Below are 26,707 nucleotides of genomic sequence, written 5' to 3'. Positions count from 1 at the left end.
AACAAAAGTTTATAAAATTAATAAAAAAAAAATTATTTAACCTATTTGAACAAAATAGTAATTAATATTATAATAATCATAACCTAACCACTCAGAATCGAATGTGATCGGTACTATTGCTAATGGAATTCTAGTGACAAGTGGAAAGAAATTCCCAGAGTTCTAGTGACAAGTGGCGACACTAACCAATCTTGTTGCGAATTAAGACTAACTGTACACTGCACATCACATCCTGTACTTAACGCAACAAAAGAGAATTCCAATAAATAATTATTTCATTGACAAGCACTTACAAATATTTATACCTATTTTAACAAATTAGGGAAATAAAGGAAAATCAAGATATAAATATAAATCTTAATTTCAATCCTTTGCACTTGGCTATCTTTTCGTTACAGAAAAATAGTAATTCAAAGACTTTCTACCATATAATCAACGAAATTTCTAAAATGGTAAATAAGAAATTGTATACAAATTAAGACGTACAATTATTTTACTTCGATATTCCACTCATCGTTGGGTAATTTTAAATTAGATATATTAATTAACATCCATCTTTAGAATTTGACTAAATGGCGGCTGAGGGTCGCCATTCAAGTGCAAAGAGTTAATACACCATATATATAAAGTACACCGAGACCATATTAAAATTTAACATAAACATTCCTCAGCGAGATGTTAGGTTATGTGCTCATACATATTTCTATCGAGTTCTTCATTTCGAGTCACGAATCTACCGTGCATTTATCTACTTTGACTAGAAATTTTGGAAATAGAGGAGAATTATGAATGGAAGACGAAGTAACAGTGTTTATAATAAGCTGATTAAAAGAAAATTTGTCGCAAAGGCCTCGATTTGTTTGTAGATAACGAAGCCAAGCTGTAGCAGAGCAACCAGGAGGATAATAAAATTTAGGATGGCTTCTAAAAACGAAAACGTCGGCAGAAGCCGCGATAGGCACGAAACCGCGACGAGGTTTCAGCTTACATGGAAACTCGATTAAACGACAGGACGAAATAACGTCGTTAAATAATGCCATTATGGTCAGCCATAGTAGCTGTTAAATCAATCGCGGATAACGAGAATTATTGATGGGATGCAGGCTGCAATATTGTTACGATTACGGTTTGAAACTTCGTTCTCCAGTGTCCAACTTGGAGAATTTCAACGCTTCGTTTTCGTATCGTACGTTATGCTAACGACATTGATGCGAAAGTTACAGAAAATTCGATTCCCTATGCATAAAGGAAGTGCTAACCTAACCTCATCATACGAGCAGAATCCGAAACAATCGGGAATCTAACCTAAAATTATGAAATTAAAGATATCGTTTATAAATAAAAAATTTTACAATAAAATTTTATTCCCTATAGTACATTTATGCTAAATCATTGTCGTTAATAACGAATTAGGTATTGGGTGTCCCAAAATTTACACGAGAGGTAATTTTGATAGAACACCCAAGGTTTTAAATTTAAAATTGTAAATATTTCTCAACATTGAAAATACGTTGGTCTTTCGTGTAGCGCTCTATTTTTAATAATCCTGAACTGACAGCTGTCACACTGTCTTTATTTTTCATTGGCAGCACTTTACCGTACAAATGCTGCAAAATTCAAATCCTGCGTGAATTTTGAAACACCCTATCTAATCGGTACGATATTAATACATGCATTAAAAAAGAGATTTGTAATAAAGATATTAAAATTGGGGAATTCGTGACTATTTGTATACGAGTTAAAAATTGGAGAGAAGTATTGCAAAATTTGTTGGAAACATGAATTTAATACTCGGTGACGGTTATGTTCGATATTAATCCGCGAAATTTAAAACTGATGAGTTTTGGTGGAATCAAATGCAGTAAATGTGTTATTTACGGATGTTTGCTACTACTGTGAATTACTATGAACGATATTTTTAATAATTAATAATTATAATATAGTTTCATTTTTATGTAATTGTGGAAAAGAAACTTATTCTGATTTTTATATAAGACTGATTAATTATTATTGGTTTCAGGGGACAAGAAGGGTGTCTTAACGTAGTCACATGTTAGCTCGTATCATTAGACAATTAACAATATTATATGTTTAAAATTAAATTATAATAATTTATAAATTATCATAAAACATTATTTCCCCTATACCATGAGTCCCTAAATCTCTGTACCATTAATTTTTCAGTCTTATAATTAATTACGTACATATAATCTTTTTATGTACTATAGACTTCCTTAATCGACGACACCTAATTAACCTGATTTTTTATCACATCCATAAGCTCACTTTTAGAAGTTGGTAGGAATATTTTAAAATGAATACGCCATGAAAACATATTATGAAATCTAAATATACTTATAATTTACAAAAAATTTATAAATTATTAAATTCGTAATTAATAACAAATTAATATGGTCAACAAATTCTCCAAAACATAAATCAATAATAAAACTAACAAAACTAATAAATCATTAGGGTCGCTAACGACCATAACTTTCCATTCATCCACTATCTTTAAACATGCTATTTTGTAAATTCCTTTCTCGTCTGAATACCATTTAACATCGTTACACATTGTAGCATGCTCGCATTATACTTTCAACTAATTATGAGACAGACACATGTACTAAGTCCATTATGTACCCTTCCTTGTGCTACCTAATTCATAGGGAAAAATAAAAATCCTTTACTCCTCCTCTTATTTTAAATAGAACACAATTTTCGTACGTCTCCATCTTTCCCCAAGTCACTCTCTTGATATGATTTCAAATCTTCACAAATCATTGCTTATCATTGACATACTATATGTTCAATAACATACGTTGTGAGACTAAAGGTACTTTTGGAGTCAAAGCAATGATTCAGAAGATCTAGTGACTTTCAATATAAGCATTCTACATAAAAATATGAGTCCTGTATATACATAGTACGCATCACCCTTGTATGCTATTGATAACCTCATTGATACCATTGTATAGTATGGATAATTCTCGATGTCTTGGTAGGACTTGGATAGTACCCAATTGGCTCATATTCTTTTAGATAGTATTCTTTTAGATAGGAGGTACTGTGCACACTGTCACTAGGAATCTCGATTTGTCGTAGTGAATATTGGTTTGGTGACACTGCCTCCATTTTCGCGCAAGACGCGTCGTGATTGCAGTTGTGCGCGGACCGATCGAGAGGGCGCTGCGATGCAGAGTTACCGCGTGCAGGAGAGGGCGCTGGCGTCGCGTAGGTTAGTCCATCTTCTCGAATTCATTTATTTTTAGTCACAATGCGATATTAGTCCTGCGCAATTTTTCCTTATGTTTATTTTTCCCAGATCTCGTAATTAATCACAGCTCAGCGAGTTATATTTATATGACACTATTTCTCAGTCATGATTAAAAAATTTTTACGGACTTCAAAAAGAACCGTGGAGAATAAAGGAAGATATAAATGGAAATTACTTTTGGATACCGAGAACAAAAGAACGGTAACTGCGAAATAAGTCGATTAAGAAAACAATCTACAGCTCTATTAAGACATTCGTCGTTATTCGGGTCAAAGTACGAAGTGACACGAAGCATCGATTATTTTAACCATTCCCTCTCGTTAATCCAAGCATCCTGCAACTAGCATATTAGAGGAATCCTCTAAAGAACAAAGAACTTTGTTGCGACCATAGAAGAAACCGTGCGACAAACACGGAAACAGAGATCGGTTTGCGACAAACGCCGGAGGACGTGCGCCAACTTTCTTCTAAGAGCCACTGAAGAAAACTAGCAGTCGCACAAAGGAGGGAACACTTGCCCAGTAATTACCCCAAAAAGAGGAAACAGAGGTGCAAACAGCCTGAGGAGATGAGCGTTAAAAAAACGAGCGAAAAGAAGCGGGTGAACGAAGAGTGGAAGCAAACACTCATCGCCTACCCTAATCAACGTTCGATTCTTATCGCAGCCAAGCCGATTCAACAGCTGAGGCGTGGGTTTAGGGAAAAACTAGGGGGCTAGGGAGGCAGCCGTGGGTAGCGCGCGACGTCCCTATCAAGATGGACTACATCCATAATGTATGGGCCGTCGCGTGTCTCGCGCGGTGCAAGTGGAAGTGGTGGAGGGTGCCGGTGCGCGCGAGGGTGGTGGAGTGGGGGTCGGACGAAGGTCGGGGGAAATCCGACTGTAGGCTTGGGGGAACGCAACGGAAACGGACTGAAGCCTCGTGTAACACGGGGAAGGTGTTTCAGTCAGGGGCTGACCTGAATTCAGGTGGGCTGAATCAATACCGCGCTCGTTCACCTCGCAGTTACCATGGCAACCAGACTCCTTTATTAAATATAACCTGCACCGTTTCCTGTGCGAGCCCGTTAACCTTCCCGCCACCTGGACAGTCGATGACCTGCTCTCTCTCACCAGAAGGGGTGAGCCTTGACGGAGGACGACGAACGATGCACTTTCTCTCTCTCTCTGTCTCTCTCATTCTCTCTCGCTATCGCTCTAGCTCCTTCTCTCGCTGGCGAGTCGCGATCATGCGACCTTGGCACCGGTGAACCGGGGTCGGTGCCAGGTTTCAGGAAGTGCTCCGGCTGTTCGTGTTCGGCCCGAGTTTATACGAGCTTCGAGCCATTTGTAACACGATTCCACGTCTAAATCTTCGGTTAAGTATGGAGTTCCAACTTCCAACGGAATCACGGTGATGAGGTTAACGACTTCTGTCAAACGTATGACAGCGTGTTCGAGAATATAGAAAATTATGCGAACTCGGGAGGACCTCGTCAACGTCATACTGAGGTTTCAGGGTCAGAAAGCTGCTTCTCGAAAAAGGAGTGCCTTCGGTAGATGTCCTTATGCTCTGTGACTAACCCTCGAGTTAGTCAATCGAGGTATAACTTTAACCTAAGGACACTGGGGATCGATGATTCAAAGCTATTTGTCAAAAGATCACCTTCGGCTGCATCATCTTTTGGCTAGCCTCTGGCCACAGAACAGTGTACCAAAATGATCGTGGCAGCGTCTTGGTAACTCATGTCAGTTACTGTTGTCATCTTCAGGCCAGTTTGATCAGCATTAATTCCATCGCAGTCGTTTATTTTCCCATTTCTCTAAAGGTTCCAAAATATTGCACGCTCCTATCTGTCAGTTGACACATTTGGCGCTGTTCAGACTATTGGTACATCACAAGTGTCAAAGAGAAGAGTTACCGCGAAGGAAATTTATTTTTCAACTTATTGCTCTAAGAAGGCAAAATGTCAAGGATTTAAATCTATTTCTATTAGTCCACGGTTAAATGCTTCATCGTGGGTCTTTGACTTCCTTTCGATGTAGCGTCGATAGTCTTAATTTATCCACGGCACGTAACGTATCAACACAGTCTCAACCTCTAGCCAACGCATACACACCCCTAAAAGCAATCAAGCCCTCTTCGTTGCTCTTTAAAAGCTAGGAAACCATCTAAAAAGAGGCTACCTAATTATCAGGCTAAAGATGTACTAATATGCACTTAAATTCACGTTCATCCTCCGTTCTACGCGCGAGCTCTATTGATCAACTTGATCTACTAAGAAATTTACTGAAACTTCCTGAAGTATCTTCTTCCGCTGTGGTCAGGATCCAGTTCACCTGGTGATCCCCTGCCTCGTAGCTCCGCTTCTTGACCTACTGTTGGTCTTTCTTTCACCCCACTCGAAGGTTCTACCTATTCACTCGGGTTGCTTAGAGATCAACGAAATAGTCGCTAAATGTCAGGGGTTAGCCAATTTGACTCGCGCTTCGCTCGAATCATCCCTGAAATTAGCCACGCTCGCGTTAGTCGTGGCATCGTAACGACAAAGTGTTTCGCTTTCGCCTTTTGTCTCGGTCGAGCCGGAGAACTTTGCAAGTTGGAGTGTAACGACATTTATAAATCCGGGATAACGAAATTAGCGAGTTGGGAAAAAGTGCGCGGGATCACGTGGAAATTATTCCTTTATCTCTTCCTCCGCGAAGTAAAGAACAATCATGGCTGATCGTTTGACTTCGAAGCTTTCGCTGGGGCTGTGAAGGGGATTGATTTGCATGGAGTTCTGTGTTCCATGAAATTCCATTAGCCATCGTCCGGAATAATAACGACATCTGTATGGTCGATAAAACGCTTCGCTGGACCAGATTTGAATCAAATTGGAACAGGGAATAAAAATTCCAAGGTATCTTCTTCGTGTCTGAAATATTAGGTAGACAGGAAACGACTTGTCATTGTTAGACCCGGAACCAAGTGCCTCCGGGCCCAGGGGACACCGGGGGGCACACGTACGTCCTGTGCCTCTCTACATACTCGTTTGCTTTAACTTTCAACGGTACCCAACGATCCGCTTAATTAAAGCGAAGCTTGCAATAATAATTTCGCACGATGTTTACAGCCAGTCTCATTACCTGCTGTAGGTAATGTAGTCAACAATGCTATCGCTAACTTCGTACACGCGCGCTCTTGGAATAATTAAGACTGGGGTATCTCTACGTTGGCTAACGTTTTTGCGAGAGATGGTACGTGTGCAAGCTGCTCGCGATTTGCAAATGTCTTTCCGAAGTGGAAATTAATTTTGCTCGCGTGGCCTACACCCGAAGGAACGTATGGGGCTATACGTGGTAAGAAAATGAAGCTTCAAATAGGTTTCCAAGCGAATCCCCATGGATCCGATCAGCAATCTCCTATTCAAATACAGTGTGCCCCGTGTTTCCGGGGCAGGATGTAAACTTGGAAGGTTTCTCATATGAGAATCTGGTTAAATATGGATCACTTGGGACGAGAGTATTGTCAAACTGTGTGGGTCTTTGGGAATTTGTAAAATTGTTATAAATATATGCTATATTTTATACTATATGTAATTGATTTCGGAGATACAGTGTGTCCCACTTGCAAGGCGCACTCTGTACATTTTCTCGTTCACAGGCTACCCCATTCGATATTATGTGTCACACCAGAGTTTCATAACCCAGAGACTATAACCTCGTCACGGATTTAGCTTTCGCGGAACCATTCGTTGATTTCCGGTTTCTCTGTTCATGATAAGCAATGGAAATTCCCTTCCTGATCGTCCAAGTTACGATCCTAGTTTTAATCTAGAGTTTCGAGCGTCACTATGAACTTTCTAATACCGGGAGTAATAAATATTGACACTGGTTCCAGTATAGAACCCCGTGTATCCTTACAAAGTGCTTAAGTTATATTACCACACTTTGGAATTGCGTAGAGGAGCAATTAATTAGTTGTTTAATTTATCGCTGTAACAGGAACGGCTATAAGATTTCAACTGGAATCGAGTTGGAAACTAAGCGAACTTGGCATAAATCTAGGGTCCATTGTGGGGTCCAGATCTCATCTAGACTCGATCTATATCTCAGGAAAACGTGAAAACAAAAGTACCGATAGTTCCCATTATACTCTAACTGTAGTACCATTTGCTTTGGATCAGATTAGAATGATCAACCCCTTTGTGATCATTGGTCCAGTGAAATGATTTCCAAACAAGGCAATTTGGAACGATACCAACCTAATATAGGTCTAAACTAGGCACACTAGCTCATTTAAAGACATTTTTAAGTCATCCTCACCCGAAAATCCTGTTCAAAATGTATAATAATCTACTCCGAACATAGACATAGTCCACTTCACAATAGTTTCCACCCTATATCGACAGTTGTAACTTCGATACTTTCTGAAAGTTTTCAGCGAATCCTTAAACTTGCACGAAATGAACGGTCTGACAGTCGGTGCAACGTTTCACCCTCTCGAGTTAAAAATGTCAGCTCCGTTTTCTGTGCGAGGATTCTACAACTCGAATGGGGGAGAAAATAAAAAGCAACATGGACGCAACCGATGAAAGCAACAACCCGGCGCCAATGATCTGAATAAGCATCCAGGTCAGCACACGTGATATCCCAAAGATTGTTTGGTCCCGGCGCGACCGCCACTCCACCGCGGCTGTTAAACTGAATCCACGCCAGCAGGAAGGCTCTATTTATACCGCGGTAACGAGGTCTTGGATGTAATCTTGCGAAACGTCGCGAGAAGAATTCGTTCCTAGGAGGAAGAGGCTGAGACGAGCCGCGACACTCCCAGAGTCTCCTCTCGGGGAAAAACCGGACCGGCTAGTGTCATTTCCGGTCCCGATAGGGAACGAAATCGGTCATGCCAGGTCGAAATTCGATTACCGGCTTCGGCTCGGTCAAAGGGTAGCCGGTTGACGAACCCTGACACGTTTCACCACAGTCGATACGGGAGCTAAAATTGGATTCTTGATGGCGATGGTCGGATGCGGTTTGTAATCATTGAATTTCATGCCCATTGCGATTATGGCGCCCCCTGGCTGCTCCACATTCGATGTTTATCGCGATCGTCGCGCCACCGCGGCTTTTTTCCGGACAAACGCTCGTAGTGGGGCGCTAGTCACGCGTTTGACATAGGGGAACGTGGGGGAACGCAATGTCAATTTTTTTGATAGACGGTGCGTAGCAAAAGTGCTTTCAGGAAGAAAAGCACGTAAAAGTAATTTGTGTAAATGCAACTGAAAGCATTCCAAATATAATCCCGAATGGAACGAATGCCAAGCATTCGTGGATTTTTAGGTTAAAGGTAACCATGGAACTTTGAGGATCGAATTTGGGAATTTTTGTTAATTTGGGGAAGTTTTGTTTCAATTTCGATTTGGAGATACTAAGTTACGTCATATATAAATCACATGATAAATATACGTATTTTTCAAATTATTGTTAAATTAATGTATATATATATTTTATGAAATAAGTACTGTATATAATATAATTACTAATGAGTAATGTATACAGTATGTATTCGATATTTTATTTTAGATACAAATATATGAAAGGGGAAATATATTTGCAATTATTTGTCTTTTATCCAAAACTGAATATTAGAATTGATCCCGAATTTTTAGGTTAGGTTTGGTCCATCGTGTAAATCAAAATTTGGTGATTTGCAAAGTTAGGAAGGGGATAAATGTTTTCAAACGACTACTAAATGGAACGTGACACGGTTTTTTGATCACTTTGACAAGCAGTTATAGTCATTTGATCCTTGACATGACCAGGAGGGAAGCGTTAAATCGATTTCAGCGAATTTCGAGCCAAAAGGGTAAAACCATGGCGTAGATTTTAATTCCGTTTTCCAGAAATTAATTTTCCAAGTCGTTTATATTTACCCTTCTTTTTTAACGCAGATCTCTGTCTGCTTACGAAATATTTACGAAATCCCGAATCTTTTATTTTTCATCTTTTTCATACGTAATGCTTATCTGCATCGTGTTGCACGCGAAATAAATATTTTTAATAAAACGCTGTTCTACATTCTAAACTTCGCGTTTCTTTACAAAGTTCCCAGTATTTTCAAATCTAAATGTGATCAAGTATTTCATTTCCTGCAATCTCTAATCCAAATTCTACGTTTCTTCGTAATTCCCTTCATTTTGGTATATTTTGTATCGCAAAAATCATTTGCTAAAAATGCTGTTTGGGTAAAAATTGCCCGATTTTATCTTGTTTCCTCCGGAACGTGCAATTCTACGTCTTTTAACCATTATTTTCGTCAAACGCTCCAAGTACCCAATGACTTTAATTTGCGAAACCTCGGTTGTTCCGGGTGCAGCCAATCAACTAACAGTCCTGTTCGCGTCATCGGGCAAGGAAAAAAAAGCTGTTGCAAAACGAGGCGAGTGCATATGAAAGAAAAGAAAAGAGAAAAAAAGAGAGGAAAAAAATAGGAAAAGCGAGCACGATAACACCGACTACTCGAGAGAAGTGGACTGTCGGTCGCGTGACGCGACATTTGTGTCACCGGGACACATCGTGACATGTCGTTTATATCGTGGATAATTATTGTTACCGTTTTTCACGGCATCCACGGTTAAAAAGACACGGGGAAGATGAATATCAAGCGTATAATCAAATTCGTCTCTGGCAATAGAATACACAGACAGAACGTATGTCCTAACCTAAAAAGTGGAAGATCCTACGGCGCGATAAACTGGACGCTTTAAATCGTTTCCCATGGCACGTAAACGTGAAAGAAAATATTAAACCATATTTCGATATATATATGTACGTAGTTTGTATGTTTTTACGACTGTCGGACGACATTGTTACTCCTAATCCTTTTCCTGGGAATTCCCTGCTCGTGTTTTATTCTTTTTCTACCGTAGTTACGGTTTTTGCCGTCAGGTGGTGCGACGGATAAATCCGTTTCTCGGAAGTGCTCAAGAAAATCAATTCATTAACTTTTTCTTCGTAAATGTTGTTGTAGGATTTTCTAAATTGTAATTACTATACAGTCGATTGAATTATAATTACGAGAATCTTTCTTCGATTAGAAAAAGATATTTAGAGATCACGATTAACCTTATGAAATTTATGCAATTTTCTTTTAACGATACCCATGGTAATGGAGATCATGGCAGGTAATGGATGAAGCATATGAAAGTTATATATGGTACTATACAGCTCGCTTAATTGTCGCGGGCTCGGGACCGCAACGCGATAATTATCGGGGGAATTTCCGGCTGTTATCTCTTCGAACCTCTATTCTCTTATATCTTTCCCCAAACATGACAGGAAGAGAGGTTTAATGTGAATAATGATTTTGTTTTGGGCAGAGAAATTGACAAACACGTGGAAATACTTGGTCAGAATAAAATAAAATTGAAATTGGAATTATATACCGATTTTTTGAAACATTAATTAATATTTGCAATTTTCTATTTTTAAACGATAATTAAAATTAATTCCTAGTTACTACTTTTATTACTCTATCCTTTCCAAAACAAAACACAATGTGTGAGCAATGATGTGGTTAGTTTACTACCCCGTCGTGTACATATCATAGGGGTTAATATTCCCTATATGATTCATTGCAATAAAGATTTGCATTCTCAACAGAGCTTCTTTACATTATATTCCAATTTTTTGAAACATTAATTAATATTTACAATTTTTTATTTTTAAGCGATAATTAACCCCTTGCATTCGAGAAGTGACCTTCAGCCACCATTTTATAAAAATTAGAAGATCGATATTAAGGAATATATCAAATTTAATGTAATGTAAGTGTACGAGGTATCGAAATCAAATAATTCTACAACTCTATTATTATACAATTCTTTATTTACTGCTCGAAAAAGTATCGTCAGTTCTTTAATAGAGAATCTTTGAATTTCTACTTTTCTCTAGCCAAAAAATCGTCGAGTGCAAAGAGTTAAAATGAGTTATTTCAAGTTATTATTTTTATTACTATGTTCTTCCTAAAATAAAACAATGTGTGACCAATGATAGGGTAAGTTTACTACCCCATCGTGTACTTATCACTATAAAATTCCTACTTTATAATTCCTACCTTTAATTTTCCCTATTTTGTACTACAAAAAATTGTGAGTATTCCCCAAACAAGAGAAAAAGAAAATCTTGTGCTTCCCTATAAGAAATTTAAAAAAAAATCTCTAGGGGAGTCTTGTTTGACTTTGTATTATGCATAGCGTTAGTGGAAAACCTTCGTAATTCATAGTTCATAGCTAGTTGGAGTTACATGAATTCTAAAAAAATAGATTAAGGGCCAATGATGGTTGTGCATTCCAAACACAATATCACGTGACTACGAATACGAAAATGTATTAATAATCGAGCAATGGCCACAGACCGCGTACAAAGTGACCACTTTGAAGGTTGCAAGCACGCCCAAGCGAACAATTAATTCTGCAACTGAAATGTATCGAACATAATATGATCAGAGTCGAGCTTGTAGTTTGTTTAATGCATAGGTTGCAAAAGGGCTTCCCTTAACGTTATTCTATCATAAACTGGGACTCTAATCCTGTGTCAGTCAGGAAAACAAGCTTAAAACTAACAACTCTTCTCTTGTGGAGCATGTTCCGACCACCGTGAGAAAGAGGTTATGTCTGCGCACGCAAGAGAGAACCAAGTCGAACAAACTTTAACATCATAGGATATTAATATTGGCAAAGGTTATTGTAAAAGTGATCAGACTGTTTGCTTCTTAAATCTACTTTGTATCCTAACCGTGACTACAAACATCGTTAACCCTTTGCACTCGAGGGGTGACTCTCAGTCGCCATCTGTTTTGACATAACCTAAATAACGAATAAGAGACGATAACTATATTAAGAACAACTGCACATGAAATATGAAAATAAAATAATTCTTTCTCCTCTAAACACACGCATAAAATTTAGTATAAAATGTATCAATCTTATACATTATATTTAAAAAAATTTATAACGAAAACTTCGAATTGCTGTTGTTTTACCACGAAAAAACCTTCCAGTGCAAAGGGTTAAAATTTTCAGTTTCAGCGTAAGTGTTAGTTGAGAGTAATTATCAAATAAACGATTTAATAATTCTTCAAACACAACACGTACCTTGCTCAACGAATTCTTTATCTGAGAAAGAAATTTTAATGATGTTCTCATCCTCTCCTAATTATTACTCTACTTTATCTATTTCTGTTCTCTCTCCTTTTTCACCAAAAAAATTTCTTTTAGGAGAAATATACATTTTTTAACGAATTTTTTATTTACAAAGGAAATTTTAATGATTCTCCCTCTACCTTCTCTAATATTCTGGATTCTAGTCACTATTTTATCGTATTTTTCTTTGCTCTCTTATCTTGTCCTTTTCTTTTAAAGAAAATTTCGTTTAGGAAAATCTATTCTCTGTTAACGAATACCTTTATTTGCCAAAGAAATTTTAATGACGTCCCCTCAATCTCCCCTTTCATGACTCGAATGTCCTAGTTACTATTTTATTGTATCGTATTCTCTATTTTCTATTTTCCTAAAGAGAAATTTGTTTCAAAAGAAATCTATTTTTCCTTCTCTAAAATTAAAAGTCACGACATACGATAGTTTGTCAGTTTCGTCATTTTGTGTTATCGTTTATCATATCTGTCACGCGTTATTAACTTCGTATCGCCGAAACCGTTTGAAATATCGCGATCGATGAAGTGGTAGCTCAGAGGGATGAAAATCCTCGACATTGCTTCAAGAACTGAGAAGAGTTGCTACAATATTACAATGCTTCCCAGGTGTACTGTTATACTTCGGTGACGATCATTTTGATTCTTGGAAGTGTCACCTGGAGAAAGTTTTATAGATACGGTGTCGTTACTTTCGAAACACGCTGTGTAGTTACTTTCTGAGGTCACACTGCAGTCAAGATAATAGAACGACAATCTACTCTTGTGTCCCGATTACCCACTACTATTACTATGATACGGAAGCTCGAGCAAGCTGTTTATAAAAATACAGTTAAAATAACACGTATACGTAATCTCGTATTTTTAATAGAAAAAAAATACACTTCTGAATATTCCAATAATTTTCAAATATGCACGTGACATCAGCATAGACGTCGGTGGCAGACTAAAAAATCGAGGAATTTTGAATAATTCATGCAAAGCATATGGTAACTTTTATAACACAGGAGTAGATTTCGTGCAAAAATTATTCGTTAGCATACAATATGATCAGACGAATTCCTCTTTTTCTTTTTCCCTAAAAAATAACAAAATTTTCCTCATCCCTGAAAGCTTCGAATATTCTTTGATTTCTTTAAATACGAAAAACACAGAAGCATCACTTGATTCTATAAATTTTTGGCAAATTTATGGACAATATTTCCCGTCTTTAAAAATTCGCGTGTCTTTTTCGAAGGATGAAACGAAGAAAATATTTCGCGGAATATGGAACTGAGAGGCTACCAAAAAATCTGCTCGCCCCTTTCAGTGAAATTTCAAAAATTGCCAAATTTATTAACCCCTTTCCGACTGGTCGGACGGATCGGAGGCGTCGCGTGGACAGAGGTTAATCAGATCGTACGGTCTGCGACTGTAGTTTTGGTGGGTAGCGCGCGATAAAATCGGGCGTGACAGAGACCGATGACAGAAGGACTTCCTAATAGAAGCGGCAACCCCTGGTTCTGGCCCGATATAATTAATCTTTGCCTCGTGCTGGCGTGATTGGCCCCAAAGGAAACAGGCACCCCGTGAAAAATGCGACACGATCCACTTGGCAAAAATTCTCACCCTCGGATGCCACCTCACGCCCGGGGAAAAATCGGGTTTTGTTGGCGAAGGTGAGTTCGATGGCCCTCCACTTGGAATTTCTTGCCCGGCCTGCCACGATGAATAATGAATTCTTTGCATCCACGGTTTGACACGAATACTTGCATTAAAGGGATCACAGTTTTCATTTCACCGCGCTGTAAACATCCTCGATGCTGTTGACGAAGCTGATGTTTGTAGGAGAGCTAATAGAATTTATTTAATAATCGATTCGGGTTAAGCTGATTCGATTTAAATCGAGTCCTATTTTAATTCAATTTCATATCGATTTTATTACACGTGTATTTCGGAATAAATTTGAATGTAGTTTAACTCGATGTCCGTGAAGAAGATGGCGTAATTAATTTAGCAGAAGAGTGCTCGATTTTATAGTATTTGACGAATGTAGGTTAGGTTTGATCGAGTTAGTCCATATTTTCGCCTTTTCCATTTCATACTTGCGAATAAATTCCGATTTGGTCGAAGCTGATGTTCGTGAAAGAGATAATATAATTAATTGAGGGAAAGCGTAGGTGATTTTTATACTGTTCGATCAATCTAGGTTAGGTAAGTTAGTTCGGTTTAGACCAGTTCAATTTTAACTCAATTTACCTTTTACTTTAATTTCATATTTCAAAGTAAATTTTAACATAGTCCCGGCCGATGTTTACGGAAAGGATAGCACGGTTAACTCAAGAAAATTGTAAAAACTAATTAATTTTTATAGCACGCGACGAATCGAGGTTAAGTTAAATTGATTCGCGCGGTTCAATTTTAATTTCATTAATATCCATCGAAAATCGTTCTTTCCGAGCTTTTAACCACTTTTAACCTATTTACTCTCATTGTACTCGCCTGAAAGCAATAGTTTAGTTAATATTTCGTTCGTTCAAATATATAGATACCAATGTTTTTAACCGTTACTTAACCTAGCACTGATGGAAAGAACAAAATGGCGGTGCCTTCGTCGTTTAATTCTTTCTTGTTAACGTCTTTATAATTGAAAATCGTGTTCTCCGATTTCTGTAATAAGTTTAGCTCGGTTCAAACGAAGACCAGACGAGCTTGATTGCCTGTATCCATCGCGTGCCACCCACGGCAGAGACGAAGTAACAGAGGAAGAGAGGCGGCGTCATTCAAGACGCTGTAACAGTGACAGGGCAATTATAAATGGCGGAACTCGCGCGGCCATTCAGTCTGTCGTTTCGCGAAGCACGTGTACGCCGTTTTATGGTGGCAATAACTTACAATTATGTCATCGTACCGAGTTATTTTTATGCGGCACACGCCGTCGCTGTTCACCTCCGTACGCTTTCATACGCCTCCAAATTTATTTCATTTTTTCCCCCGTTTTTCCCTCTTTTTCTTTTTTGCTCGTCGCACCTCCGCCCACTTTATCTGCTCTTTTCCTCCGTGAGAACCAACGAACTGAGCTCGGCCAAAGGGAGACCCTCGGTGTCGAAATTTCGCGGTTTTTCCTTTGTGGGGTGTACTCGTAAAATATGACAGCGAAGAGGAGGGAAAAAAGGAGAAAAACAGGGAGAATATTCCGAGAAAAATATTGACGTAACTTGAAATTATTAAGGCTCCCGATTTTTATATATACACGAAAAGGAGAAAATGAAAGGAGCAAATGAAGCGTGCAAAATTGATAAAGACGGATGGATTTATCGAATATTCAATTTTTGTTGCCTGTGAAGTAGTTTCACATGTTCCATATTTCACGTGGACTTTATCCAGCTTCACTGGAGGACATCAATTCCACGGATTCTGAACTCCGGTCCGCCATCATGGCGGCAGTTTCTATGCCAACACGGTTTCCGCGAATTTTTTTCACCGTTGCACGATTTCAACGCTCGTTTTCATCGAATTTATCGTTTACGGCGTTGTACGTTATGGACATTAAGATCAGTGGAAAAAGTTGCACCAAAGTCGGCGAATAGAGGATCGATGCCAAAACGTCTCGTCTTCCGGTTAAAATTTCCGTCTGTTTATCCGCCATCTTGGGATACTTTATCTTCCATATTGCGATAGCTAAACGTCTGCCATCGATTGTGTCATAACACCAACAACACTTACGGATCCTTTCCATGTGACAATAAGAATTTTTACATTACAATGACCAACAGCTTTCTAATTACCATCAGTTGATTTAATTAAATCGATTTAATCTCCTCGGATAAAAAGAGAAAGAACGAGTGGATAAAGAAATCGGAGAAGAGTTTGGTAAGTTAGGTTAGGAATCTTGGGGTTGACCAAAATGGCGGATTTGTCCCCCGAGCCTAGTCCCCGCTTTAGACAGGCAATCTGCCTCTTAAGAGACTCGTTCAGGACAGCCCTGAAGTGAGTTACAAGCTTTGAACACGAAACCTGAATACATATCATGGGGGTCTATGGTGCGTTGCTCCCTGGCTCAACGATACTATAATGAACAACGTCGAGACCTAAATGTACAACTCTGTTATACTACTAAATACGAGCGAAAACAGCCTTCGAACACGGAAAGGTTTGCGCACCGGTGTATCGGGGGCCTTTGATCGTGGCCAGCGTAATCACAGCACGTATGTTTGAGTAACTAGATAATGGAATGCTTGTACGAAAGTTTTACAATGTGACGCAGTGCCCGCGGTTTCGTTGCTGAAATTCGTCAAACGGCAGCCATTTTGACTTAGCGACACGCTACTGCAGTTTGACTAAAGTTACTAGAGTTACTAGAACTCGCAAATAAACTAGTTTTACGCGAATTTTCCCTTGGAGATATTTTTAAATATCATACGAATTACTATCCTCGTATTGTACAAAGTAAACTGATAATAAATGGCTTATTTGTATGTGATACAAAGTAAATTTATTTTTAATTCATAAAGTATCTTTTATAACCTCGTAACGAAACAAAAAGAATTCTGCGAAAATTTCTCAATTTTGAATAAATTGTTTTATCGCGGAAAATTGGTTGATAGTAGCTGGGCTACTGTGTAATTGCACGTAGGGGTTATGTCAAAGTACGAATCTAGTGATAAAGTTTTAAAGTAGCAGGATGAAAACAATTTAATATTCCTTTTTGAGGTTAGGAACCTTCTCGTAAAATTATAAATACATATTCGAGTACGGAAGCAGGGTGGTACATGGAAATTACTTTGGCGAATTTCCTTGAAAAGTATTCCGTGTCACGAGCGTAGCTACGAAATCTAATATTCTATGCTACGAAACAACGGAATAGTTGAGGAAGAAAGTGCATTCTTACATAGTGTACGACTGCAATGGCTGAATGCATAATCCGATGTTACGTTGCACTTGTAATCCGCTGTTAAACTTATTAAGCGCAATTCCAAGACTAACTAATTTCCGAAACTTTAATTAAGAGTCTGTCTACAATTTAAAATAAAGAGACGGCGGGTAAAGAGTCCCATTTCAAATACTGGCGCTATATACGCGCTAATGATAGCAAGAAATTTCACCAGACAGTCGTAGCTGCTCTCATTCACCATTGGCTATTGAACTTCTCGCAACGTATACTAATCTTGGCCTTGAACCAAGTTTGAATGCATTATAGCTAGTCTGCGATGTTGAATACATTTCCTCTGGCTCTATTTTCCCTGGCATTAATAATTCGCGAGACGCCATGAACATCAACAGGGTCTGTAACTTGACATTCCACGCAAAAATTGAACGGGGAATAATTTTTCTAATATTTCGAAAATCAAGAATTTTAACCAAAACTATAGCGTTGGCCCATATCCAAAGCATCGTAAAGAATCGCTATATGTATTTCTCTCTAAAAGGAAAACTCCAATTCAACTTTGTCATTTTTTACTTTATAACCCTACTTGTACCATTAATTTTGGCCCACCATGTATATCGAAACATTGTAAAGTATCACTATATGCATTTTTTCTTCAAAAGAAAAATCTGAATCTAATTTTATTATACTTCATTTTCTAGCCCTATTTGTACCACTAATTTTGGCTCACCCTGTATAACAAAGTACTTAAATTGTCACTATAAAGAATCGACACTAGCTATTTGTATCACTAATTTTACCCCACCCTATATCATAAAGTATAAAAAGTATCACTGTATATATTTTTCTCACAGAAGAAAATCCTAATGCAACTTTCTCATTCTTTATTTTCTAACTTTATTCGTTCTACCCTGTATAACAAAGCATCTAAAGTATGACTACATGCATTTTTCTAAGAAAGAAAAAGCCCAATCCAACTTCGTCCTTTATTTTCTAACCTTATTTGTACCACTAATGTTGACTCACCCTATATAACAAAGTACCTAAAGTACCACTATATATATTTTTCTCAAAAAGGAAAAGCCGGAATCCAACATTGTCATTCTTCATTTTCTACCCCTATTTGTACCATTAACTTTTGCTCACCCTATATAATGAAGTACCTAAAGTATCACTATATGTATTTTCCGCAGAAAAAAGAAAAGCCCGATCCAACTTTGTCATTCTTCATTTTCTGACCCTATTTGTAGCACTAATTTTGGCCCATCCTGTATACGAAGGCATGGTAAAGTATCGCTATAAAGAATCAGCCCTAGGTTCCCCATGAGAAACTCGTAAAAAATAGAGATCTAAGGAAAGCACTTACCGGTCTGCACGAGCTTGAGCGCGGCGCTATTGTGCTGCTTGAGCGGTTCGTTGAGCCCGGGCTGCGTGAGGTCCTTGAGAGGATTGGCGGCATCCTCGCCGGCGCCAGCGCGACTGTTTTGCATAGTCCTGACGTGTTGCTCGTGACGAGTACTCTTCGCGACCTCGTAACTACGCGAAGCCTCGTTACGGCTCGCTCTCCTCCTTCGCGTTTGCCCGCGTTCCCGTCTTCTCTCCTTCTTCTTCTTGCCCTCGTGGCCGGCGGCGACGGGGCGGTCGTTTCTCTCGTTCACAGCGATTACGGTCACCTGACAGCTCTCCGGATGATCCCCGGTCAACACTGGACTAGGATCACGGACTGGGTTCTCATAGATACGCAGCAACTCGTCCGCCGGGTAGATGACGTACATGCCCAGCCGATGGTGTCCTCGTGCTGTTCGCCCGATCGCGCGTCCAATCTGCCGATTTGCTGGCTGCCGTGGCTGCCTCCTCCGCTGCTGCTCCTGCTGCTGCCGCGTTTCTCGGCTGAGCCAACATCGCTGCCCGCCAATTCATCGTTTATGAGTCCGCCGCGAGTCACGCTGCCAGGCCACGCGAACAGTCGCATCTTCTTGGCACGCGAGCCACCCTCGATGTCTCTACGGCCGCCTCGCTCCTTCCCTGTTCCGTCGCGATGTGGCAGCTTCCTTCCAGTCTGGTAATGGGTGCTTTAAGTGGAGCTTATGGAAGAGTGGTGTTCGCCGGACTACTCGACTCTCATGGCTGGTTGGTGATTCTTGGCCTGTAACGAACAACCGTTGATTCATGAGTTCGAGGATTTTGCAACGTGGTCTGTAGCCTGGTGGTATTGGGGGTGCGAAATGGATTGACGTTCCCTGGATGGAAGGCAATTCCTGGCTTGCAATCGGAGGGAGAAGGAGGTTAATTGGCAGCTTTTGGGGATTTTATGAAGTCAAATAGTGCTCGTGCAACTCTTTTGGTGTCATATCAGCATAACATCTGCGCGATATGTGTGATAGTGGGGATTTGGTGAGTCAGGTCTCTCACGGCTGAATTATAGCCCTTGCTGTGCTGTGAAAAACATAGTCGATTAGAGCTTTCGAGATTTGGTGGTTTGGAAATTTGATGGTTTACAGATTTAGTGGTTTAGAGATTTGGTGGTTTAGAAATTTGGTGGTTTGGAGATTTGGTGGTTTGGAGATTTGGTGGTTTGGAGATTTGGCGGTTTGGAGATTTGGCGGTTTGGAAATATGAAAACCGTGTAATGTCAGTGAGTGTTAGTAAAACTGATCAGTTAGCGTGACAGAGTGTCAAGACGACTGTACCTGTGTAAGATCAGGGGTTCGATAAATGGACGGTAATTTTTGTCTTATAATAGACTAACGTGGGTTCTAGCTTGGAACTGATTTGATAATCGGTGTAATTCCTTGCCTACCAAAGCAAACAATGTCAACTATTCGGAGTGGTCTATTACTGGCACGACTACCTCACTCCTTAGTCATATCGTGACCGTATACAACGTTCTAAATCCTGATACCGTGCTATACTTTGCATCGACGTTATTCGCGGCGGTACTGCACCTAGGGATTTTTACTCTCGGCAGAAAGCGAAGTAGGGCTCAACGGAAATTAGCATTCGCTGCAACGTTTAACATTGTTGCACTATTCTGTTGCAGCGTTAACTTTGATCCCTAAATAGCGCATCTCGGGGTGTAAAATAGATCCTCTTTGAAGGTCCGCGGATATTTTCATTGAAATTTTCCATCTGGGATACAATTCGGTATTTATTTAAATAATCGCCGCACCACGGCAGCGGTTCATGTATTATTAACGAGACTCGTTTCAACTTGGTTAAGGCTGGCCGTTTGTTCCGCGAAACGGAGAGAGCTCTGTTTACAGGGTAAACGACTTATTCAACGTGTCTGAATAAAAACTGAGACGTCTTCTTATTTCCGCGGCTCGAGAGAGCAGGGACGTCGCAATGTAAATCGTCTCTAGCGATTTAAATCTAATTTCAATGCGCTTTTCAATGGGGAGGGGATACATGCAATTCATTCGAATTCGAATCTCATTTAACCACGCGTTCGACTTGATTTAAACACTAGAATCTTCCATGCCCTAGCGAAATATTTTCTTCCTGTCTCGTGACCCTGTATTTCTATTCTTTTGCGTGTCCACATTGTAGTCCACACTTCCTTTATTATAGTAAGCTTAAATTTTGATATAAAATGCATCATTTTCCACAAATGAAAGAAACATTCCGTTTACGCATCGAACCATATATAGGGTGTCCCAAAATTTATGCAAGATTTGAATTTCGCGCCATTTGTGCCATAAAGTGTTACCAACGGAAAAGAAAGACAGCATGCCAATTGACAGTTCAGGGTTACTACAAATGGTGCGCTATATGAAGGAATAATGCGTCTTCACTGTTGAGCAATATTTACAATTTCTAATTAAAAAGCTGTTCTATCAAAATTACTTGTGACGTGGATTTTGGGGCACCCATTATTTATATATTTTTCTTTTCTTCGCAATAAACGTTTCCTCTATGTCTCGATCAATTACCATGAGAGTCGCGAGGTGAACTAGTCTATTTGCCTCTATGGAAAAAAAATGGACGCCTCTACAGAGAACTCGATCAATCAATCAGTCTAACATCCTGAAGCTCCTCTTGTACCCTGATGGATTACGAACCTAACCTGAACCAACTGAGCACGCCATTCACAGAAACAATATAAATCACGTCCAACTTTGAACTTTCCTGTAACCCCATCACCACGAAACATCTACATCGCGTTAACTAAGATAGGTTCCCCTGTCTCCATCCCTTTGTCACATATTAACCTTCTGCACTCAGGGAGAGTGCTAACCTCAGTCGCCATTTAATTAAATTGTAAAGATCGATGTTAATTAATACGTCAAATTTAAAAGTACCCAACGATGCGTGCAATGTCAAAGTAAAATAATCCTGCGTCTTAATTTGCATACGATTTCTCATTTACCGTTTTAAAAGTGTCATTAAGAGTTTCTCGTATGCACCCTGTACTCGGCCTAGTAACAAGAACGAACTATAACTTCTGGAATAGTAATCCAGCACCTACTAGAATGTTGGAGCAAAGAACAATCGCGGTTGATTACTATAAAACGAGGCGTTTTCCGCTAAAGTTCAGCGAGTTGAGTTGACAGCGTTTAGGGGTTAATTTAATTCTACGTCGTGAGTATTGGGAATTATTCGGCAATCCAGCGATCGAATTTATAGAAGAGGTGTTCCAAGTGCGATCCATAACAATATCGACGACTTTATGGCAGAAAGTCTTGGAATTACTATTTTTCTGTACCGAAAAGATCTCCGAGTGCAAAGGGTTAAGGTAGTTGTCGACGCCTGACTTAACCTAACTTAGGTAGTTCCTGAATGAAAAATGTCTAACACCTCGCGGGTTCTTTTCTAAATCTCGGGAGGTTAGTAACACCGGTTGAATGAAGAGAGTAGGGCTAATTCTCCTAAAAACCTTATCTCGAACGGCGGTGAAAAAGCTGCAAGTATTAAATTCCCGCGGATGAAGCTTGCAGAGGGCCCTTTTAAGTAATTGAACCGGTCCTGAAGCAAGCGTGAACGCTGATTATTCCTTTTTCCACGACATTCTTCGCCGAGAGCTATGCAAATTGCGATAAGCCATTTTGTGTAATTAACACATCCCATTGTGAGCACGCTTCCTTGTTGGAACAAATTATGGGCCTCGATGAAGCAACTTCTAAGAGAGTTCCTAGCCGGCAAGTTAGCTTTGTTTGAGATTCGCAATGGTTTCTGCAGTCTTCAGACCTGTTGGAGGTTTCGAGTGTGGAAGAATCGTCGCGAGTCCTCGGTCCTTGTAATTACAACTCGCGCTAGGTTAGGTTAGCCTGGAATACCATATTCCTGTGCAGAGACAAAGCCGTCGAGGTCAATCTGAATTTGCGAAAACGAGAATGTGTTTCTTTGTTGACGAAATCTTCTTAGCCCAATTCCAGCAAGGTTATTAACCTTTGATCCCTTTAGAGGTTAGGATCCTCCGCCAAGGATGATAAATTCTTTTACGAGCAGATTTTTGCCTTCGCTTTGATACCAATGGACGTAACCAGGTCAGCCATCGAGAGTCTCGCAATTTTTCCATTCTGCCTGTACAAAAGAACTCTCTCAGACTCGATAAACCAACGATACCGCGAGTTCACCTCCGCTTTGTCCACACTTTTCTTCGTCAAATCGTCCCTCTGTTACGATAAAGCCACTCCTTCCAAAGAATTCACCGTGTTTCCTGTTAATTGCCAACTTCGTCGTCCCAGGATACTTTTCTTTCTCTATTTTCCTCCATTTTTTCCTCCACGAAATTTCAACGAAAATTCCACGAAAATTCCTCTCACGATTATGCGTCCGCGTTAGCTGCAATTTCCAAGTCCATTGCCTTCGGATAACGGTAAGGAACTCGTGAAACGAACTGCAGGCCATTTTTTGGCACTCCGTTGGTGCTCGGTTTTTTATTAGCATCTGGCCAGACTTCAAAGCCCAGTTGAATGATCGTAACCCAATTCATTAGTCGGTAATGTAACACGCGGTTGGAAGGCGGGTCTGAAACCAGGTGGCGCTTTTATGCGTCTCGAAAGTTCGGAAATCGCGTTACAATATCGGATTAAAAAGCTTCCCGCTGTCGTCTCTATTCGGCGACCAAATAATTGGAGCTCTCGCTCAATTATCCCGCGCTTTTTCCCCGGGCGTTGGCAGTGCATAGGCGCCATCAAATCCCCGACTGTTTTTCCCGATAAGCGCTACCAACCCTCATTTGTCGACAATTTCAACCGGTATTTTCAGCTATCGTCCAGAATTTCGCGAATGTGTCAGAGAGTACTAAGCAATTCAGAATTGTGAAATTGATATTAATTAATTAAATATTAAAAAATAAAGCGTTAAATATTTTTACTTTTAGATATCTCGAAATTTCGACGTACAGTGAATTCTGGGAATTCTACTAAGATTCCAGAAAAATTCCTCAAGTACCGCAAATTTTAAAAATATCGCCAATATTTCAAACTTCTCGAATTTTATACGTTCAACAACGTTCCGGGTCTACGTACATTCGAAATTCAATAAGTGTTCAATTCCGGATCATTGAATTTTATAGAGAAAGAATAGGAGGACGTTTCAGAGTTTCCGGTTCGTTTCAATTCCAATTGAATAAATATTAAGCGTATCCTTCTTTCCAATTTCTACGATATTGTAGAGCACATAGTATTAGCCTGTTGCGAACAACGTGTCAAACAAGTTACGTCGGAAACCACAACCACGTGTCGTCGCATAATTTCGAACATAACCTCGGCAAAATTACCGGCTGGGGTAATGAAGATATTAACCATGAAAACTTGGTAATGAATCTATTGGAATTTCTATTGCTTCGTGAATTGATATTTAACGCACAATGGCTTCTTAATTTTTTGTTATTACTATTACGTCGCATTCAAATTTCCCGCCATCGCCATCAAATCTTCAGTGAATTTACCAAACAACCTTATCGAGTTACATAGTTTCGCACACACATCAAAAATTCACTGCTTCTGTTTCATAGAATAAGTAGAAACGCCTCATCCTAGGAATAATTTTTGAAAATCACTAATCGGAAGGAATCTACTTTATTAACAAATTTACTAGGACAAATTTCGAACATTACTAGAATAAATTTCGAACGAACTTAACAGTGCTTTATCAAGATTCTGATATTAAAATAGCAATATAGAAATACTTTATTTGACGAATAGATATTATAATATATTTGCGTCAAAATTTCTTACGCACACTTCCATCCTAACCTCCAATAGGCTTCCTTCGTAAACAATATTTCGTATAGTTATAATGTAGTTTCCAACTTTCGAATTTTCGTCTGTTTAGAAATACGATTGCAACTATAAATCGAGAGAAGAAAACTGGCCAATAAAATTCTGATCGATTTTCGTTCGTCATATTTGTATTATCGCGAAATTGGCGGGACGCGACCGAAAATTTAAAATGGAATTCTTTTTTATCGAAACTCGTTCACTCGGGCAAATAAAGAATTTTGTCTTGATACGACACCTGATATAATTCCGATTTCAATTATCGACAACTGAAACAACGTGAGCTAGAAACTGGAAACGGAAACCGGAGACAGTAAATATCGATGGAGCTTCCATTACGCCAGCTATCCCTAGATTCCATTACAAATTACATCCGCGGAAAAAGTTCGATCTTCTGCTAGTTTCCCGTGAAACGGAGAGCATTTGAATACAGAATCGTCGATTTTAATAACATCGCGTTGGTTATTCATTTAAACTTAATTAAATTAAACCATAAAAGTGTAATTAACTGTTAATTGCATTATATTATACGTAATTACACGTGAGACAATGTTTATCAGATATTTCTTCACAATCCTATCAATAATTATTTCTCTTATTAATATTAAAAAATTTCTATTCCGGTTTACAATATTACGATAGTCGTATTAAACAACAATAATACCCTCTTGAATGGTAATAATACCTAGTTATATGAAATAACTATAGTTTATTGAAAGGCTATTTATATACAGGGTGTCCATCATTTTGTTAAGTCATGTCGCCATTTTGGAGGCATTTCCGGTAGTGAAATTAAAAAATGTTTAACACAACATTCTTTTTTAGTAAAAAAAAAACATTTTTTGAGATCTAGTAATATGGAATGATCATGTAAAAAAATGTCTGAAACATTTTTTAACTGCGCTACCGGAAGTAGCTTAAAAATGGTGACAAATTAACACGGACACCCTGTATATAGTAATTATTATTGTCCCAGTTCGTAAATCTATCTATAATTTATTTACTGCACGTTGGGATTAATTTAATTCACGAGATCATCTAGATTATCTAGATATTACGCAGAATATTATTAAACTCTGCACGAGGAAGCTGTTGGCACGAAACAGGGAACAAATTGAGCAACAAGCCGACAGTCTGGCATTAAAAAGCCGTTACCAGTCCCATTTCCGATTCAGGCTGACACGTGTAATGCTTTAGACTTCATTCAACTAATTAAACTACCCGCCCAGTGTCCAAACTGTCCTTTGTCCTTGTCACGTGACAAGAACTTGCCGCAACAAAGGCTCACGTTTTCGATCCGTTTAGCACGTTTATCATAGATCGATATTCTCAGAGAGATTTGTGGTTACGGAATTTTCTCGTTCATCAGCTAGAAGCATTTCGACGGCGGTTTTCGTGGCTTACACAGAGTATTGAAATACAGCAACAGTAAGTCCGATTCCAAAATATTTTCGTCCGAATGGAATATAGAGTATATACATTTGTCGTTACTACGATTTCTCGTGAAAATTTTGAGTTTCGTAACACGAGAACTACCAATCAGTAATGTATATCTAAATATAATGCATGCAATTGGTATTAATTAACATGATATAATGAAAATAGAAGAGCATGCATAATTGTAACCCTGTTCGAACAAAATAGTATATTAATAGTATATTCGGTATAACTTTTGTCAAAAGCAGTTGCATATTCAGCAATCGCGAAAATAAAATGTCCGAAACAAGTGATTTCGACCCCCATAGGTAGTTCTAATGTTAAGAGGGGGCAGAACAGTATGCAAACTTAAAAAAATCGATTTTTTTATTGTTTTAAAGAATTCTTCGCTCTTTGCTACATCGAGTGCAAAAACCTGAAGTCGAAATTTGGAAAACTCGCGTCACTATAGTGCTTTACATCTACTGGCCCGAGATTGACACTGACTCGAGCAAACATTTTTGTCAGTCAAATATTTAGCCTCAATTTTCTGATTACACCACTTTTGAGCATGGTGGACAGCATAACAAAAGAACCGATGATCCAATTACTTCGAAATTTTTTGGGCCTGTGTCCAAGACACGTGGCTCTGGCACTAATCATTGACTGAGAACCTAAAAATTTGGAAAATTTTTCAAAAAAATAATTTCTTAGGAAAAATTTGCCTTTTTCTATCATTTTCGACTTC

General features: G+C 39.0%; 1 protein-coding gene across 2 annotated transcripts in view; it reads right to left on the bottom strand.

Annotated features, from left to right (window-relative positions):
- The window catches only part of Stacl (SH3 and cysteine-rich domain-containing protein), an 83,753-nt gene that overhangs the window by 45,264 nt on the left and 11,782 nt on the right, over window positions 1–26,707 (bottom strand). For both annotated transcript variants that reach the window (XM_017900388.1, XM_017900389.1), the window contains exon 2: window positions 18,684–19,463. In XM_017900388.1, the coding sequence (XP_017755877.1) occupies window positions 18,684–19,092 (409 nt within the window). In that variant the 5' untranslated portion in view covers window positions 19,093–19,463. The remainder of the gene's footprint in view (window positions 1–18,683; window positions 19,464–26,707) is intronic.

The sequence above is a fragment of the Eufriesea mexicana genome, unplaced genomic scaffold, assembly GCF_001483705.2.
Source record: "Eufriesea mexicana isolate 0111107269 unplaced genomic scaffold, ASM148370v2 scaffold1172, whole genome shotgun sequence".
NCBI lineage: Eukaryota > Metazoa > Arthropoda > Insecta > Hymenoptera > Apidae > Eufriesea > Eufriesea mexicana.
The sequence above is the reverse complement of the archived record's forward strand: the minus strand, read 5'-3'. Positions and strand labels throughout refer to the sequence as shown.